The sequence below is a fragment of the Gouania willdenowi genome, chromosome 14 (genome assembly GCF_900634775.1).
Source record: "Gouania willdenowi chromosome 14, fGouWil2.1, whole genome shotgun sequence".
In the NCBI taxonomy this organism is placed as follows: domain Eukaryota; kingdom Metazoa; phylum Chordata; class Actinopteri; order Blenniiformes; family Gobiesocidae; genus Gouania; species Gouania willdenowi.
Window position 1 is genome coordinate 2,496,318 of NC_041057.1, and position 21,051 is coordinate 2,517,368.

Genomic DNA, 21,051 nt, shown 5'->3' on the forward strand with positions numbered 1-21,051 from the left:
CTTTTTTAAATTACAATTATGTCTACAATCGTTCGTGTTCAATTACAACTCAATTACGATTATTTTGACCAGCATTTTTTCCAAATTCCAATTATTATTTTTTCCCGGAAAGTCAATTACAATTATGTTCTCAATTACAATTATTTACAATTAATTCAATTCAATTAAACTTTATTTATATAGCGTAAATTACAATAGTCAACTCGAAGCGCTATAAAAATATTAATATGAGCCTTTGATAAATAACCCATTAAAACTCTTGTGTTTGCATCTCTTTTAATGTCTTAAATCAGCTGTAAAATACACTTAAACTATTATATAACATCTTGTTTATTTTTCATCCTTATCCATGAAAATATTGGTTTTAATATTTTTGATGTGGACGTCTGAGCTTTTTTTCTGTCAGTACACCCAGATATTTTTATTATTTTTTTAAATGGTAAAATTATATTTAAGAAAACTGACAGATAAACTTCATATGAAACATATTTTAAAAATTGCTAACTACGTATGCCTATGTATAAGTCGTAGAACTGTAACATGGTTCCCAAGTATTGTGTTTGTTTACATTGTAAATGACAGTTTAACAGTTTATATAGAGTTTCCACATCAATTATCTTAACTCGACAATTCAATTACGATTATAACAACAACATGTTTTTTCAATTACCATTACAATTATAATTGACCCCAACCCTGGTACATACACACTCATACATTCACTATGACGTTGTTAGAAAAGTCTCTCTTAGTCACAATGCAATGCAAATATTTTCCAATAGACTTGCTATGAAATCTTTCTTACCTAAACTATGCTACTTAGTAACCCTTATTATATTGCATAAAATAACGTGAGTATATAATCAATCGATTGTACAGTGAGTATGTCATGCTGTAAACAAATGTACATTTGCACTCTTCAATGTAAGTTTCCCCCGTTTTTTTTTTTTTTTTTTTTTTTAGATTTATTTATATTTGATTTTATTTATTTTTTTATTCATCCCTGTGACGAGTGCTGCATTGAACGTATACGAGAAGAACAGCAACCGACTGTTGCATGTTTATCTAGGAATGAAACCCATGAAATATCATATTTTAAAGTGTCTTGCAACGTTTGATTCCCTCATCCAAATGTACGTCGGAGGAGATGTGAGCTGAGCCCTCAGCTTTCTGCTATGGGACGCCGAATGTAAAAACTCGCTCACTGTTTCATAGCCGACATATTTTGAACGTTTAGCTAATATTCCTCACATTTAGCTAATTTTTTCTTTCATTTGAGACAAAATCATGTAAAACAGCATGATAACATGGTTAAAAATGTGTAAACATGAAAGGTAAATTTTAAACCTAAATGTAAAATTTAAATGTTAAACCTAAATGTTAAATCTAAATCTAAATGTTAAATCTAAATCTAGATGTTAAATTTAAATCAAAATGTAAAAGTTAAATCTAAATGTTAAATTTAAAGGTTAAATCTAAATGTTAAATTTAAAGGTTAAATCTAAATGTTAAATTGAAATGTTAAATTTAAATCTAGATGTTAAATTTAAATCTAGATGTTAAATTTAAATCTAAATGTTAAATCGGTTGCCAAGTGTAAAGCTAAATGTTTAGAAATTATACAAAGTGGGTAGTCAATCACACAATTTAACGTTTAGATTTCGATTACCATTTAGATTTAACATATGAATTTACATTTAACATTTACATTTAGATTTAGCAGTATATTTGATGTTTACACATTTTTAGCAATGATATCATGCTGTTTTACATGAATTTCTGTCTCAAATGAAAGAAAAATGAGCAAAATGTGAGGAAAGTGCGCTAAATGTTTAAAATATGTCGGCAATGAAAAAAATTACTGAGTTTTTACATCTAGTATTCTGTAGAATATTTTTAGCATATCGTGAATGGAATGTGAGTCATCGGTGTTGAATGAAGCGTGTGTGTGTGTGTGTGTGTGTGTGTGAACACAGCAGATGGTATACGTTGATAAAATGTCTAGTGAATGCATCATTAGCAGAGAGTTGGGATCAGGGAACAAATCAGCGCTCGCGTTCACAGATGGCGACGCAGACGAAGGAGGTTTAGACTTTGTCATCGATAGCAATAGTCAAAACACCGTCACACCTCTCACTGCTGTTGCTTCTGTCGCGTACGCTGTACATTTTAGCACATCCTCAGCTCTCAGAATGAGCTATCAGTTATCAGGAAAACCTTTGTCACTTGTCAGACTAAACGGACTCATGACTCAGCGAAACCTCTGTCAAATCAAACGACCTCACTTCTCAAAACAAATGATTCGGCCTCAGGCTTCAAAATAAAAGTCAACAGACTCAACGGCCCCGGGACATCATGTGTATTTCCGGTTTCTTCAAAATATACCGTCATTGTTGTGTTTCACGTCCTGAGGCCTTTGATTCTGATGACTTTTATTCTGAAGCCTGAGGCTGTGTCATTTGATGGCGCTTGGTTTGACAAGTGGACATTACTTTGGCTTTAAGTCTTTTATCACAGCGGGGGCCACAAAAATGTGATTGTTTCTGATCCGAGGGTCGCATTATTAACATATCAGTATTTAGAATTATAATGATGACTAATCTGAGCAATATTACATGAAAGAACAAAGGATTTGTCCATTTTTTCTGTTGTTTTGTAGTAATTTTGTGTATTTTTCTCACTGATTTCTGCATTTGTGAAGTGTCTGTGTGTCTGTCATTTTTGTTGTTGTTTGCCCTTTTGTGTGTGTTTCTGTATTTTTGTATGGTTTTTGGAGTCTTTTTATGTGTTTTTGTTGTCATTTTGCATATTGTGTCATTTGACGGTGCTTGGTTTGACAAGTGAGGCCGTTTCATTTGATGGAGGGTTTTGCTGAGTCATGAGTCCGTTTGGTCTGATTGATGACAGAGCGTTTCCTAATAACTGTTACCTCACTCTGAGGCCTGAGGATGTCCTAAAATGTGCACCGTAGTCTCGTCATATAATCTGTCTGTGTTTCTTTTTGTTCCGTGCAATAACTTATTCCAAGGTCTTCAAACCTTTGAAATGTGATCCTGCAATCGAAACTTATCAGATGATCTTTGGTTGTCTTTTTTTTCTTTGACTATACGACGTGTATTTTTGTTTTCTAGATTTTATTTTCCTTAAACAGACTTTTTAAAAAACAGTGTTAAAAACAAAAATGACCTTTGAAGGAGTGTAGCAGCAGTTTATGATGACACTGTCAGTTTGTTCTGCACTTTACAGAAAGTTTAGTCACTTTCAGGTAAGTGACATTTAAACTATAAAACTCAGTGAATGGAAGAAGAAAAAACATCAATACCAAAGGAAAAGAAAAAATATTCTGCCTCCGCCCTAAAAATGTGGACTTGGATTGTATTATTCTGCTTTTTTTTAATTTAGTTTTAAGAACAAAGTGGTCTGAAATCCTGTCATCAATTTGTAGAAATTCAGTTTCTATTGATTGTTATCTCAGGCTCTGGTGTTTAGTTTCACTCAAATCTAAATGTTTTACAGTCGTTGTTGCTTTTTTATCTTTAAATTTAATTGTAATTGTTTTTCATACAAACATACACCCTCATGCATATTTAATTCTAAAGATGCTAACACAACTGTAAAGATTTTTGGGTGATGTTTTTTTAGTTCTTATCATAAATATTCTGTTCATTTATTTTTTTCTTCCGATGTACTGTAATTTATTATTTAAGGCTCAATCTGTTTTTCCATCTCCTAAAAATGCTAATAATGTATGACTCTGTTCAAGAATTATAATAAAGAATATTTATAACCCTTTCTTTTCTAATTGAGAAGACTTGCTCTGCTACGATAATCGCTTTTCATTCTTATATAAATAAAAATAGCAATAATAATGTGTAGCCACAATTGTTAGTGTGTGCGCAAGAGCATTGGTGCGTGCGCACAAGGGTTGGTGTGTGTGCAAAAGAGCTTTGGTGTGTTTTTTCTTCTGATGTAATTTATTATTTAAGGTTCGATCTGTTTTTCCATCTCCTCAAAATGCTAATATTATATGACTGTTCAAGAATGATATCCTTTTTTTTCCCTAAACTACAATAATTGCTTTTCATTCTTATAAATAATAATAATAATAATAATAATAATAATAATAATAATAATAATAATAATAATAATATAGCCACAATTAAAGCCTCACTGCAGGATTTCTTTTATTTCTGATTTACTAAAACACGGTGATGATCTTACACTAACATTGTCCATGACAGTGGAGTCATAATTTCAGATGTAAATGTACTTTAATACTCACCAAAGTATTTGCAAAAAGAAATTATTGTTTTGCTGGCTGGATAAAATCCAATGCAAAAAAAGTAGCTCGAAACATACATTAACAATGAAAAAAACGCAAACTTTAATGTGGTTACATTTAGTGCAAATAAAAAGAGAACAATACCGCCACCTATTGGACAAAATGGATGTTACTTTGGCTTTAAGTCCTGCATCTTTTATCACAGCTGGGGCCACAAAAATGTGATTGTATCTGATCCGAGGGTCACAATATTAATGTGAGTATTTAGAATTATGATGATGACTAATCCGAGCATTAATGCATGAAAGAACAAAGGGTTGGTCTGTTTTTGTCAGTGTATTAAAATGATCACCACTGTATGCCTCACACTGACAACCCTCAGACTGATTTTGTGTGGCCCCAAAACAAATCCCCCCAAATTCTAATTCAAGACAATAATTTGATATGAAGTGGTTTATAAATCATTGCCATATCATGTGTTTGTTTATTTATCTATTTGGTTTCAGAAAATTTCAGAAGGAATATTATTGGTGAAGTTTTGACTTTAGTTATTAAGTGGTGGTTTTGTTTCAATGAACTTTATCAGCTAAATTTTATCAACAATGGTTTTTGAATCAGAAAATGAGAAAATTTAAAAGTATGTAACAAAAATTCCCACGCAATGAGAGGAAAAACACAAAATGACAAGAAGAAGAACACATGAAGTAAAAATGCACATAATAACAACAAAAATACACAAAATGACAGAAAAATATCCATAAAAACAGACAAAATGACCCCAGAAACTAAAAATGACAATGAAAAGACACAAAATGATTGATGAAACACACAAAACGACAACAAAAAAATAATGAATGACAGAAAAATATGCAAAATGACAACAAAAACACACAAAATGAAAAAAAAAAAACATAAAAACACACAAAATGACCCCCAGAAACCAAAAATGACAATGAAAAGACATAAAATGACTTATAACACATAAAACAACAAAAAAAATATGCATAATGACAACAAAAACACACAAAGAAACTCCAAAAAATGATCAATCAAGCAATTAGCAGTTGACTGGAGGTTGAAAGTCAAAACATGTCAGAAAATAGTTAATACTATTCAAAAAGAAGACAGAAAGAATCTTGCTGGAATTACAGTGTAACGTGCTTAGTCATTTTTGTTTGGCCGGATTTCCAAAGACTACATTCGGCTATTTTTAGACGTTGCGTGAACCACTTCCGCTTGTTGTGGCGGGATTTTCTTGTCGTTTGTTTCGTCTTTGTACCGGACCGGCATTTTCCCACAACACCCCGCTCCTGCTCGCACAGATGACGAAAATGGCGGACAGCTCATCATCGGTAGGTTTCGGAAATATTTATTGTCATTCCTGACACAAAGAGTCGTTTCAGGACACAAATGGATATATTTGTCTTGTACAGGTCGAGATCGTGGAGGGCTGCCGCCTCCCGGTCCTGCGCAAAAACCAAGAGCATGAGGACGAGTGGCGTAAGTGCAGTCCGTTTGTTTTTCTGATGCTAAGCTAATGCTAAGCTAAGGCTAACTGCTGCTGTGATGTGATGAGATGCCGTAAACACGCTGAGAGGAACACAGTCAGCCACACGGTGTCACCGAGGCTCAGCTATGTCAGCTGTTAGCATCGTTAGCATCGTTCACACTCACTGCAGCATCACTAGCTTAAAAAACACAGCACGTTAGCCTGATGTTTACATTTGTCACTCCGCTCCACTGAAGTAGTTTGTGAGTGAAAACACTTTGTTTGACATGAAAAAAAGTACCATACCTAATAAACACAATCAGGTTCAACTCTTTTGTGCTAAAATTATTCAGTTTTCTCTCCTTGAAAATTATTTTACCTAAATTTGATCTAAATATGGGGCGCATATTTAATATAAAGATTTCCTCTGCAATGACAATTAGTCAAATGTATGCATTATAAACTGCATTGTATCTTATTAGTAGTATTATTAATCATAACATTATTATTATAGTAGCCAATATTTGTCCAGGGCCGCATTAAAATTAAAATAAATCTGAGCACTACGAGAATAAAGTCGAGATATTTCACGAATAAAGTTGTAATTTTGTGAGAATAGTAGTATTTTTAGATTAAAGTCATAATATTTCATGAATAAAGTAGTAATTTTATTAAATTAAAGTCGTAGTATTTTGAGATTATAGTAATAGAATTTTTAGTTTAAAGTCATAATTTTTTGAGATTAAAGTTGTAATATTTCGTGAATAAAGTTGTTATTTCATGAGAATAAAGTAGTAATTTTATTAGATTAAAGTCGTAATATTTCATGAATAAAGTTTGTAATTTCATGAGAATCAAGTAGTGATTTTATTAGATTAAAGTCAAAATATTTGAGATTAAAGTCATATAATTTTGAGATTAAAGTTGTAAATTTTATGGGAATATAGTATATTATTTCGAGACTACTTCATTCTCATGGAATTAGTTGGTAATTTGTTTTGACCATGATTTATCTGCTCCATAAATTCCACAAAAAAAAAAAAAAAACATTAAAAATGTCATTTTGCATTGACTAATTGTTAAAAAAAAAAATCTGTTTTGAGATAAAAATTCTAATATTTTCCAAACAATCATCTACAATAACTCCAAAATGTTTATTTTTTTTTCAATGAATTTTCAACTGTTTTTAGCAAAAGTTTGCAAGTATGTGTTTTACAGTGACTTTTTGATGCATTTTAGGCTAAATGTTTGGATAAATCCTAAATGTGGGTGGATGGTTTGTGTCTGAAGATGAACCGTAGACAGTTTGGTGTCAGTTAAGCATAAAATGCAGGAGGGAGACAGGTGTAAGTTTTAGTTTTTAATATAAACAGTGATGGACATCATCATTAACAATGGTGTTGAATGGACAAAAGATTCTTCAGTGTTGGGGCTACATTTGGAATGGAATGAAAGTTGTAAATCTGTAGCACATGTGGTTGATTTGTTGGGAATTTTCATAATGTATCAGATGGTCAAAAAAGCATTCAATGAATTATGATCATGAAACCTCACTTTAATTTTTTTACTGTCTGTTCCTAAATTATAAACCCTGCTCTTTTTTCTTCAACAGCTTTGGCTGAAATACTGAGTGTGAAGGAAGTCTCGGGGAGAAAACACTACTATGTCCACTACATTGACTGTAAGTAATTATTATTATTATATTTTGTTGTTTAAGCTTTTTAAATTAATTTAATTTAATTTATTCCAAAATTGCTGTTAAAAATCTTGTAACATTGATGGTTTTTAATAATCATATCCTCACCAAAAACTATGTATTTTCTGTTTCAAGTCAACAAGCGCCTGGATGAGTGGGTCACATCAGACCGGCTGGACATGAAGAAGCTTCAGTTTCCCAAAAAAGAGGCAAAAAACTCCCAACAAAGAATGGACTACCAGGTTCCAAAACCCAGTTCTCCTGAGAGAGAAGTGCCAAGTGTAAATATTTCTTCTTTTTTTTTTTTTTTAGCTCTTTCTGTAACGATTTAATGTTGTCTTTGCATCATGAAATAGTTTAAACATGTACAAGCCGCTGTGATATGAATATTTTCTGAAATCTGCCTCATATATTTTGTGTATTTGTTTGTCAGTAGGCATACTTCAAGCAGTTTTGACCTAATAGGATGTCAAAAAGATCAATTTAACTCAACTATTAACATCATTACCACTTTATCCACGATATCCAGTTTTTTTCCTGCCATAAATAATTTGTTTTTAACAGAATATCAACTACTCCAATCAGAAATCCTGCCATAGAAAGTCCTAATGATGTGTGTGTGTTCGTCCGCCGTCTGTTGTTTGGTTGCTAGCGTTAGCCCCAAGGGCTAACCCGGACACCATTTAATGCCCTTCCTTCTCTTCCTTTTCTGTTCAATTCAGAGGAAGAGTCTAGATCTCAACCTACAATCTGCCACAGCTCCTTCCAGAGGCAAAACCCTCCCCACGCCGGTACAAGTTGAATTTACCATTTCAGACATGAGTGAGAGCTCGTTGTGAACCTGGTGTTAACGTGTGTTTGCTCGCTGAGTGCCTGCATGCTCGCGCTGAGGGTTTACTTAACCAATTTTTGTCAAAAACAAGGAACGTGTTGTCCAGCTGTTTATCAACGGAATCTTTATACTTCTTCACATCTATGCAGACAAAGACTGTGTTTGAAACGTCATAGTAACGTACTATACACTTAATGAGTGTATACTGTCTACTATATATATATGTTAGAGCTGGGCCATATGGATCTAAATTCATATCTCGATATTCTTTCTCAAAATGTTGATTTATGAGTGTAAATCTCAATAATTTTAATTCAAATAAAGTCTGACCATAAAGACAGATCAAGGTTAAATTTCCTAATGCAAAATGCCACACAGGCTAAAATAACATCACAGTAATTTTAAGTATGGTAAAACAAAAATGATATACCTAGTGTGTAAATCACAAACATGAGCAACTAGCGGCCCCCAAAGTAACATGCACATAATGACAGCAAAAAAATAAACATTTTACAGAGAAATAGACAAAAGAAAAACATAAATACTTAAAAGGACAACAAAATACACAAAAGAGAAAAACCATCACAATGGGGCAACAAAAAAAATGAAAAACCTTTCTGATTCTGATTTAAAAAAAATATATACAAAATGAACAGCAAATACACAAAAGGATAGAAAAGCTGCACAATGGGCAACAAAAATACACATAAAACATGAAAAATACACAAAAGGACACAAAGAGGAAAAATTACACAATGGAACGACAAAAATCCAAGAACATACATACATACCAAAAATATACAAAACGACTCGGAAAGACATCCAAAATTACTGAAAAAATGCACAAACACATAGGACAACCAAATACACAAAAGGAGGAAAAAAAATACACAAAGGGAAATTATTAACAAACAGCTGCACAATATGTGCCAATCCTTCATTTTTCCCAAATTCCTACATAATATTTCCTTTAATAAATAGAAAATGGTCACAAATCTAGGAAATTTAAAGTGGAAGACCTTGTTGCGACTGATATGTCACTAATTGCTTGGATATTGTCGGTTCCTTACATATTTTGTATTTTAAACTGCTCCGTATTTGGCCCCTGAACTAAAATGAGTTTGACACCCCTGTAGTATGAGTAGTAGGAGTGGTGCGTTGTTAGTATGTGATTTCAAACACAGCCGAAGACTTTCTTCACATCTTAACACCAGGTTTAAGCGAGGCGTTAATTAAAACAAACAATCTGTTCAATTTGATTTGCTGTGGCTATTAAACAGACACAGTCTTGTGCACAATGTGCTGGATCTACATCGACACATTGTTCGCATAAAGAAGTGAAATTAAGTACAAACACCTTCTGGGCAGGCGAAATAAAGAAAATGATCATAAAAATGTGAAATCTTTTATTCACGTGTGATTTTTGTGCCCCGTTTGAAACAAACCTGGCTAATTCTGTCTTGTCTGCTGTAGAAGAGGAAAGTGGAGGCTGTTCCCATGGCAACTCAGGTATCCCTGCTATCCCCACGCCCTCCCTGCCAAGTCCAGCTGAAGCCACTCAGGCGTCTGTTTTTCCCGCCGTGAGAGAGAGCAGCGCTGTCCCCACCACCGCCACCGCCACGCCCCTTTAAGTCCCGTGAAGACCATGAACAGCACTCCTCGCTCACCACGGTACACAGAGCCCACTTTGCTTCCACTACTGGGAAATTTCTGCCCTTTTTTTCCTCTATACTCAACCATTGGCTTGTTTCCATCCGTAGAACGGGACGGCGCGGCGGCCCGTTCCCCCCCAGCCCGGCAGGAAGAGGAAAGCGAACTGTGAACGAGCTGATGAGGTGAGTAAACATGGTTTAAGTGTGTGCTGCAGGTCAGTGACAATAGAATATTTAAAAAGTAACTAAACCCTGACGTAGCACTGGGTGATGTGGATCAAAACTAATAAAAATTCCACACAGACACATTTATTAACAAACAGCTGCACAATATGTGCCACTTTAGGCTTTTTCCTCCTATTAAAGGACAGCACATGTGAGTGAGTTCTGTAGTGTGGCTTGTTAGCTTTTTAGCTTTTTTTGGAAATTCAGGTTTTTCCATTACCAGTTGCCGCTTTTTAGATTTTGCGCATTTCCAGGGGTAATGGAAATGCAGCTACTGTTTGTGCGTGCTGCTGATAGCGTTGGTAAAAATATGGGATAGTCTTAGTGTATGCCATCTTGACTGTGTTTCATTATAGTTTTTTGCAAAATAAAAGCAGTGTTTCTAAAGTTGTGAAAAGTATAATAGCACTTTGAACGCGTTTCTGTTGATGGTTGTTTAGAGGCATTGTTACTTTGGGTTTTGTGATACATTTCAATTTGGAAACATCTGAAAAACCTCATGTAAGCGTAAAAACGTTGTAGCTACGAAACCTATCTGCCGAGATAAAGTCGTTGAAAAGACGCTGGAAAACCTACAAAGCGAAGCAAAGGTACTGAAAGAAAGAATGAAAGAAATGCTGAGAGAAGAGATAAAATTGTTTGAAACGTCAGGGTTGAACAGCTGGAACAAAAGGAAAGAGAGAAAGATGTCATCATCACAGGCCTAAAGATAAAACCCAGGAGCTACGCGAGTGACGAAGAAGCAAAATCGATTGAACAACAGGTCATTGAATACCTGGAGTCGAAGGACATTGTCCTGAACCCTGACAACATCAACTCCTGCCATCTCCTGCCAAAGAAAATGATAACAGAGCTGTAAAAATAACCTCACGAATATGAAATTCAAAGGAGAACTACTGAAGCAAGGAAATAAACTGATGGGAACGAAGGTGTACATCAATGAAAACCTGACGAAACAAAATGCAAGCATTGCATGGAAGGCACGCCAAATAAAAAAAGGAGGAAAAATTGTGAGGACGTGGACAAGAAACTGCAGGATTTACATCACACCACTGGGAGAAGAGAACGGAAAACCAATCCTCATCAAAACGATGGAAGACTTGGGAAAATATGAACGATCCACCTAAACAACAACATTACTGATGGTAATCATGGATATGGACCCAGATCTATATAAGCACTGGAAACAAACCTAGACTGTGATTTTTTTACGGAGATTGAATTAAATGTGGAAACCAAGTAAAAAAGGTTCTGTCATTTATTCATTTCAATTGCTAGGTGGTGGGGTGATTAAGGATTACATTAAATTTAAATTCAAAGTGTTTATTGTCATATGTGCAGTTAGAAACACGTTTTCCTGTACAATGAAATTACTACCTTGCTTATGAACTAAGATATAATACAATGAAATTACTACCTTTCTTATGAACTAAGATATAATAATGTGTTTATACAAGTTAAATCTAACAGTGGAAAATACAACACTGCCAATAGAACTAACAACAGCTGGATTAACCTTGACGTAGAGACAAAACAAGCTGCAAACTTGTGTGTCCAAAAGAGACATTCCCGAGTGGTGACATTATGGATGAAAGGGAAAAAACCTTCCAAATACCTTTAAAAGAGGAACTATTCTTGAACTGGAGGAATGCTAACAACGTGTGGCAGGGAACAAGGCCAACACGAACAACGATAGAGAGGAGGAGGATTAAAAACAAGACAACACTGACTACAGATGAGAATACACAAAAAAGGACTGTTCAGAACAACTCAAGAATGTTTGACCAGAGAGGACATGTAAACCCATGTAAATTTGCGATGTAAAACAGGGGACGGGACCCAGATAAGCAAACTGCTTCTCTCGTCTCCTTTTTCGGCATGTATTAAAAAAAATGTAAAGAAAAAAAAAAGTGAATGTAACCATGTCGGAAATAAACTGAATAAATAAAAATGAAAAAATATATTTATTCAGATATTTAGATTTCCAAGTTACTCAACCTGTTGACCAACATGTTGAGTCTAACGGGAATCATTCCATTTCCGTCTTTAGTTTCCAAAAGCTGGTGTTTGTGTGTTTTTCTGCTAGATGATAAAGGTTTTGCAGTATAACAACACCCCCCCTCAAAGTGCCAGTGTCTTTCTACACCACCAGAGGTCTGTTGGATTTCCTACTACTGCTTCTGTCCAAATTCTGCTTCTTACTAGTGATTCATTGAGGTTCATGTTGTTTTTGCTCGCTGTGGAGAAGCTTCATAACATTGCTGATCTTCTTCACAGGATTCCCAGGACAGTTCAGACGGTATTCCCACCGCCCCCCGGATGACGGGCAGCCTGGTGTCCGATCGCAGCCACGACGACATCGTCACAGAATGAAGAACATCGAGTGCATCGAGCTGGGACGCCACAGACTAAAGCCGTGGTACTTCTCCCCGTACCCTCAGGAGCTCACGTCCCTGCCCATCCTCTACCTCTGCGAGTTCTGTCTCAAGTACCTTAAAAGCCTCAAGTGTCTCCAGAGACATTTGGTAAAGTCTTCTCCTGAAGTCACTCCTCCTCCTCCTCCTTCAGCTTGACAGATCTAATTGTTCTCATGTTGTTTCTCTGCAGACCAAATGTAATTTGAGACATCCTCCTGGAAACGAGATCTACCGCAAAGGCACCATATCTTTCTTTGAGATCGACGGCAGGAAAAACAAAGTTGGTGCAAGTTTTTTTTAAACACTTTTTAAACCTTATTCACTTGCTTGCTTATAGGTTGCATTCACACCGGACGGCTGAGGGTTTGGTCTCCTTGGTTTGGCTCGGTTTGCGTTCAGAGAACACTAAACAAACACAGGACAACAAAAAACACACCAATTAATAAAAATGCTAAATGACTCCAAAAATACATAATTGACTAAAATCACAAAAAGAGACAACATAACACAAACAACAAAAGAGTTCAATATTTTACAAATGACTCCAAAAACATAGGCATCAAAAACACACAAAAGAAATACAAATATACCAAAACATACACACGACGATAATAAAAAAAAAAACTAAATTAAACTACGTCAATCGCAGGTGTGTTTGGTTGTGTTCCGGCGCTGCTAATGCTAATCACTCTAAACTTAGTGTTCACACCTGGACAAAATGAGGACGACTATCAGAGAAACTACCAGTCGGTGTGAACGCACCCGTAGTGTTTTTCTGTGTTTACTTCTGTTGACTGATGAACGCTTCTTGTTTCCTTCCAGAATTATTCTCAGAACCTGTGTTTACTAGCAAAGTGTTTCCTGGACCACAAAACCTTGTATTATGACACAGACCCGTTCCTTTTCTACGTAATGACGGAGTACGACTCCAAAGGCTTCCACATAGTGGGATACTTCTCCAAGGTACCAAAACACACACACACATGCACTCTGTGCAGCGTAGGGTGTGTGTTTGTTTCTGTTTGTAACAGTTCCTGTCGAGCAGTGGTTACCAACATGGGGTCTGCGGGCACCAGGTAGCCCACATGGACCATGTTGATGCCCTCAGGCCTCTTGTCACCAATGAGCTCCAACTAAAATCTGATTTACTTCCCAGGTTTCAAACTCACACAGATAAATCCATATAACAGATGTAGAATAATTACTGCTTTATACATTTTTGGATTAGATTAACCATCTTTCAATGTTACTTTTCACTGAAACATTGTGATAAATGTTTGTAGGTGTCACAGATTGTTGTATGGGTTGTGATAAGATGTGTCAAACTCAAGGCCCCGGGTGCCAAAACCGGCATTTTAGACCATCCAATTTGGCGCAGTTGAGAAAGTAAATAAAATCTCAGATATCTAATTATACCAATTCAATGAATCTCCACAAGATTTGAAGAATCGCAATTTTTCCACGCTTTTATCACATGACTGTAGTCATTTGTCTGCTTGTTCATGTGGATCTTGTTGGGTTTTTCTTCTTATTATGAATTTATGTTTTGATAAGCGCTTTTCTAAATTGCGCTATACAAATGAAGTTGAATTGAATTTTTACATCTCAAATTGTTCAAAGTACTCAATTGTCCTGAATTTGTTTCTCATAATTTCCCAAAATTAAATAAAAATTTGTCACATAATCAATGAAATTTAAAAGAGAATATCCAGCAGGGACTGATATCAGTTACTTATTGCTTGGATACTGTCGGATAGTTTTACATACTTTATGTATCATTTATACGTCAAAATGCAAACCTGGGGAAATCATTGTGAAAACGCTCGTGTTTTCCGCTTATAATCTGCGTCCCACTTTAAATCAAACTATTTGATCTTTGGCCCCTGAACTAAAATGAGTTTGACACCCTCTGAAAAAAACACAAAGTGGATTTTCATTAAATATTACATGATGGTTAAAGTGTACAACCATATTTCATGATTATTTAAAGTTTTTAGTGGCTATTAAAGGAGAAAATCAAGATTTCTGTGAAACAAAATGGAATTAATTGCATACATTTGGAGAAATAAAATGCTGCATGTTGAAACCTAAAGTGAAAACGTAAAAATGTAGTATTTAATAAGTGCTTTTTAAACTGGTAGCCCTTCATACTATTATTATCTTGAAGTAGTTCACAGTTTCAGATAGATTGTTGACCCCTGACCCTCTGATGTGAAGGAAAAAGAGTCGACGGAGGATTATAACGTAGCCTGCATCCTAACGCTGCCACCGTACCAGAGGAGAGGTTATGGAAAGTTGCTGATTGAGTTCAGTGAGTAAAACGTTCTACTGCTCCTGTTCTTTCTCCTGCTCCACTCATCTGTCCACTAGGGCTGGGCGCTGTGACCAAAAATATATATCAGTGTTTTTCAAAATTCTAAAGTGACAATATTTTTTTTCCATGCATAATCAGGTGTTCACCAGCATTTTCTACCGGTTGAGAGATGAATTACTGCAGTAGATTGATTCAGGATTAGGGATGTAAAGATTATTCATAAGGCAGTTATTTATCGATTCATAGGTGTCTCGGTTCATATCGATATTCTGAAAATTGAGTCACAGTACTTTTTTTAAACAGTAGAGGGCGCTATTTATTTATCCTTTTTTTGTTTGAACTACGTCACTCACACGTAACGTGAGCATCGGCTCAGCCGATACGCAGACAAGGTGGCTGCTTAGGGCCCCCAACCTGGCAACCCCACTTGCATGTTACTGGTACTGCTGTGCATTGTGCGCATCGAAACTGGATAGATTACTGGAAATGCACTCTGCAGTTATGCATTTGTTTGTAATTACAAACTGGCAACCTAGAGAGTGACATTGGACCTGATTGTGCCACGATTGGTCAGCTCATTGTAAGCAAGTAGCGTGGAAGAAAATGCCTGATACAAACAGCAGCACTCGTCATGTAGATAATTTATCCGTCCAGAAGCGTAGGTGGCGGACGGAATCGCCTACTACTCTTAAACATGTTCATAAATGATTTCTTACCCCTTTAGCACCGAAATAATATCTGTAATATTACTTGAATATATGTAAAAATCACGTTGTTTTTAGCTCTGTCTGCTAGCGCATTAGCATCTCTTCTTCACTGCTACTTCACTACTAACCAATATCTGATGTAAATACAGTACACTGACTGTTTTTTTGAAGTCCAATTGTTAAGGCACAAAATACATTTTCAGTTGTACTTTTAAGAAAAAAAGAACTATTATGTTGTTTTGCATTGTTTACTGTAGAGCCATAATTTAAATTAATAAACTTCTTCTTCATTTGTACTATTTCTTTATTTATTTCATTCAGAATTTGTTTAGTTAAATTGCATTGTTTTGAATAGTTTATCAAAGGATTATTTTGAAAATGAAAGAAAAAAAAATATTACAGTATTTTCTAGTTTTTTTTCAATAAAAATAAAGGAATATTTTTCAGTCTTTTAGTTTCATTTTGTAAAATAAATCGTGAAGAATCATATCGTGAGTTGAGTGAATCGTTACATCCCTACTTAGGATGGTCTATTTTACTGAGTGAATATTGTAGAATAATTCCACACTAGTAGTAATAATACAAGTTTGCAACAGCAGCCCAATGGCTCTTTGCTGCACTAGCTTAGATTTAGCATTAGCTTGATTTCTAGCTTTAAATGCTGCATACTCAGTGGTGTGGTGGTTTCTTATGGTGAATAATGTATGTTTTGTTTGCAGCTCCACCAGGAGTTATTTCTACGTTATAGGAATTACAAATTGTGATCCTTTGCTGTCATTTTTTTGTGTATTACTGCCGACATACTAAGCTAACCGTGCCTTTGTGTCCGTGAGTGTTGTTCTGCTGTAGCAGAGGCATGCGCACGCAGACACATGCTCACATACAGCTTCAGAGCTTTTAATTGTGTCTTTCTAATCCATTTACATGTATGATTTACACTGTAACTAACACCAGAGCGCTACTGTTTACCTTCATATTTAGAAGTGCAACGTTGAAAAGGGTCCGGTCTGAAACGCGGCGCAGCGTTCTGAAAGTTGTGTAATCAAATACACCGGCACGGCTGTTTATAAAAAATTAATTTCATAACGAAAATATATACAGGTATTCTGTATGAACCGGGTATACCACCCAGCCCCACTGTCCACTGTAATTTTATTTATTGATTTGTTTGTTTTTAGGCTATGAGCTCTCCAAAGTGGAGGGAAAGACGGGCACTCCAGAGAAGCCTCTGTCTGACCTCGGCCTCTTGTCCTACCGCTCCTACTGGTCTCAGACCATCTTAGAGATCCTCATGGACCTGAAACCTGACAACGGAGAGAGACCTCAGATCACCATCAAGTGTGTCTCAGTGCCTCCACTCATTAGTTATGTTTCTATTCTCACAAACTCACTGTGATACATGTTTTCTGCTTTTTCCTCACAGTGAGATCAGTGAGATCACAAGTGTAAAGAAAGAAGATGTTATTTCAACTCTTCAGTACCTCAACCTCATCAACTATTATAAGGTGAGACGCGACAATCAGGGCTGTTCCATCTAAGGACCCTCACCATTTCATTACCATTCAGGGTGCTACCATTCCATTATTACCATTATTAATGATATCACATTTTTATGCATCTGTGTTTTCCTCACTTGTGGCTATTCACTTAAAAAAAAAAAGATTGCATTTTGGGTGTTTTTTTTATCATTTTCTCAAATTTTGTAATTTTTTTTGTCCGTGTGGTTTTTTTTTCCCCGAGTATTTTAGTGTATAATTTTTACTGTTGTTTTGTGTTTTTCATCATTTGCATGATTATTTCTATTGTCGTTTTGTATATTTTGTATTGTTTAAAAATTTTTCCGGAAATGTACTTTTGATCTCTTGACATGTTTCGACTGTCAACTGCCAGTCTTCCTCAGAGGCTTTGATGTTTCCTTATGGGGCTAATGTCCGGAAAATAGTTGTCTAAATAAAGTAATGGAGGCTAATAAACGATGATATATTCTTCATTATTGTTTTTATTTGTGTGTTCCAGGGTCAGTACATCCTGACTCTATCAGAGGACATCGTTGACGGACACGAGAAAGCGATGCAGAAAAGACAACCTGCGCATCGACCCCAAATGCCTTCACTTCACTCTAAAGACTGGAGCAAACAGGAAAGTGGTAGAAAACAAAACTGAGGAACTGCTGCAGATGTGAACACGTTGTGGAACTATTTTTATTTAAAAAAAAAACTTTTTTGTTTTTTTTGTACCTGGGAATTTTTTCTACTTTAAAGGATTCTGACAAAAAAAAAAAAAAAGCTGGATATAATCATTGTGAATTCAAAACGTGGTGTCAAACAGCAGAGTGTGAACTCGGGTAATAATCAATCATAGCACTGGAAGGAAAGTACCAGGAGGATGATGAGTGTAAAATAAGTCAGCCCCCGCCTTCTCATCAATTATGTGTGTATCCTAAGAAAGGAAAGAAAGTGTTTTCTAGACAAAGTGTGTGCGTGTGTAAAAAAAAAAAGCTGCTCATCTTCCTTTTTAAGCAAATATTTCAACTTTATTCTCCGAGTGCCTGAGATGACAAATAAAAACAGACGTTTTGATTTGTAAGGTCGCTGAAACTTAAAGTATTGTTATTTAAAAGTAAAAGTAGCCGCTGTATATTTTTAAACCCCCGACAGAAACAGCTTGGACACTCGTACATAAATTAAAACATTATACTGTCACGTGAAAACTCAAACCTACTGGTGTATATTCATATTTTATTTATTTTTACCCTAAAAAAAACACCTCCGCCCCCCAGAGTTCACCTTTGTTCCTGTTACTGTACATAGTGAAGAAAAAGCCATGTTGAACTGTTAGAAGAATGTAAATTTAACTGTACAGTCTTTGTCTATTTTGTTTGTTTTTTTTACGTGTTATTATCTAACAGGTTGCACAAACAATGAAAACAGGAAAAAAAAAAAAAAACGACCTAAAAGCGATTCTTTCTTTGTGTTTTATGTTTTACATGTCATAAAGGATGTTGGATTTAGTATCTTTATGTGAAAACACAGGTGAGAGTATCATTTGAACATTTGATATGAAAAAGGTTGTCGAATTTATTAAAAAAATAATCAAAAACACTGAAATTGTGGTGGTAATTTTCCCTTTTTTACATGCTAAGAAAATACATGTTTACCTGTTTGTGGCCAAACTGTTAATTAACAACTATATCAGTTTGTAATTTTTTATTGCTGATAATTTACTGCAGACACGAGAAACACAACGGACCTCAGGGAGATTATTTGCCTTCAAAGTAAATGCACGAAAAGACAAATACAAAAAATAAGAGAAAAATACACACGTTTACTGTGAAACACAAAAACAGTTCAAAATTACTAAATTACACATCAATGACTCCAAAAACACATATACACAACCAAAATTTCACGAAAAAATGACACAAAAAAATGAATACACAGAGTGACTCCAAAAATACACAAACACAAAATTTAATAAAACAGACGACCTGTATTTCGCAAGGCAATTAAGTATTTGGCAATTGAAAAATGGCAAAAATGACAATGTGTATCTGGATTGTTGACAAGTTCTATAGTGCAATTAAAAACCGAAAGCTGACCTTGACCTTAAATATGACCTTGAGCGAAGGTCAAGGTCACACATTGAAAGGAAATGTGTTCAATGGTACCAGTCTGAGCACTGGATCTCAATGTGTGGCCAATTATAGAGAATTTTTTTAATTGTTTTTATTTATTTATTTTTTTTAACGTGATGAACTTTGACCTCTAATGATCTTTTCACTGGTAGGTCGTACAGCTTTGGTCCAACAAATAAATAACCCACTTGAGATGAGCTTTTCATAAATGTACACATAGATCTTGTCCGATTAATATCGTGATATGAAACATTTTGGTTTTTGACACTTGACACGACCTTGACCTTCACATTTTGGCTCTAAAAAAAAGGTCGACTGCACATCCATAACATTGTCTTTATGAGATGACATACGTGTCATTAGATGCTGCATTAATAGTCTAGGAGGAGTCTAGGACAAAAGAGGAAAAAAAAATTACTCCTATGATACAAAACTACATCAAAACCCTTTTGTTTGTTGTTGTGCTCAGTTTGGTCATTATTCTAAATACTCTGACATGAATGTTTGATAAAGTAACTTCCTGTATTAATTTTCTATCCAAACACTGGGCTAAACATAGATTATATAGAATCTCTATAAATATACATCTATGATAGAAATCTCTATAAATATACATTTATGAGAGAAATAAAACTAAAACATCTTGAGAAATATCTAAAATATACTATAATAGAAATCTCTATAAATATACATCTATGATAGAACTCTATAAATATACAATCTATGATAGAAATATCTATAAAATATACATCTATGATAGAAATATCTATAAAATATACATCTATAATAGAAATCTATATAAAATATACATCTATGATAGAAATATCTATAAAATATACATTATGATAGAAATCTCTATAAAATATACATCTATGATAGAAATCTATAAAATATACATTTATGAGAAATCTCTATAAATTATACATCTATGATAGAAATATCTATAAATATACATCTATGATAGAAATCTCTATAAATATACATCTATGATAAAATATCTATAAAATATACATTATGATAGAAATCTCTATAAAATTACATCTATGATAGAAATCTCTATAAAATATACATCTATGATAAAATATCTATAAAATATACATCTATATGATAGAAATCTCTATAAAATATACATCTATGATAAAAATATCTATAAAATATTCATTATGATAGAAATATCTATAAATGTACATCTATGATAGAAATATCTATAAAATATACATCTATGATAGAAAATCTATAAATATACATCTATGATAGAAATCTCTATAAAATATACATCTATGATAGAAATATCTATAAAATATACATTTATTAGAAATATCTATAAATATACATCTATGATAGAAATATCTATAATATACATCTATGATAGAAATATCTATATATACATCTATGAGGCTAAACCGTGCGTGTCCTGCAGGTGGCGATGTTGTGCACGTGAATGATAATCACGTGTGTAATAATCACAGGTGTGTCAATGACGCTCATCAAGAGAACGAACGTGTTTACCAGAAGAGGAATATGACAACAATCAAAGGTACATGTTCAACTATTTATTTATTTATAAATCCAGGAGCTTTGATCATTTTATCTCCTACACCTGCGCAGTTTGGCCCCACGTGGCCTCTGTACACTGCATCACACGTGCAGGCTGTTGTGTAATGGTGTATATTTTATGTCTATTTACTAATTTAAATATATCTTATTGATATTTACTGATTGTTTGTCCTGTTGTTGTACAGCCTGGTGTAATGACTCATATGGTCATCATGCTATCTTCTGACTCCTCCTTCTATCCACCTG

At 34.6% G+C, this 21,051-nt stretch overlaps 1 protein-coding gene across 1 annotated transcript; it reads left to right on the forward strand.

The window, feature by feature from the left end:
- The first annotated feature begins 5,567 nt into the window (after positions 1 to 5,567).
- LOC114476086 (histone acetyltransferase KAT5-like) lies at positions 5,568 to 18,092 on the forward strand. The gene is given in 22 exon segments (XM_028467348.1): positions 5,568 to 5,634; positions 5,716 to 5,782; positions 7,384 to 7,452; positions 7,603 to 7,685; positions 7,688 to 7,714; positions 7,716 to 7,748; positions 8,190 to 8,258; positions 9,773 to 9,812; positions 9,815 to 9,897; positions 9,932 to 9,970; positions 10,060 to 10,134; positions 12,263 to 12,317; positions 12,320 to 12,330; positions 12,454 to 12,538; positions 12,541 to 12,701; positions 12,784 to 12,873; positions 13,416 to 13,556; positions 14,811 to 14,904; positions 16,793 to 16,952; positions 17,038 to 17,119; positions 17,631 to 17,696; positions 17,698 to 18,092. Coding segments are annotated over 22 exon segments (1,659 nt in total). The 5' UTR covers positions 5,568 to 5,604; the 3' UTR covers positions 17,797 to 18,092.
- The last annotated feature ends 2,959 nt before the right edge of the window (positions 18,093 to 21,051 follow it).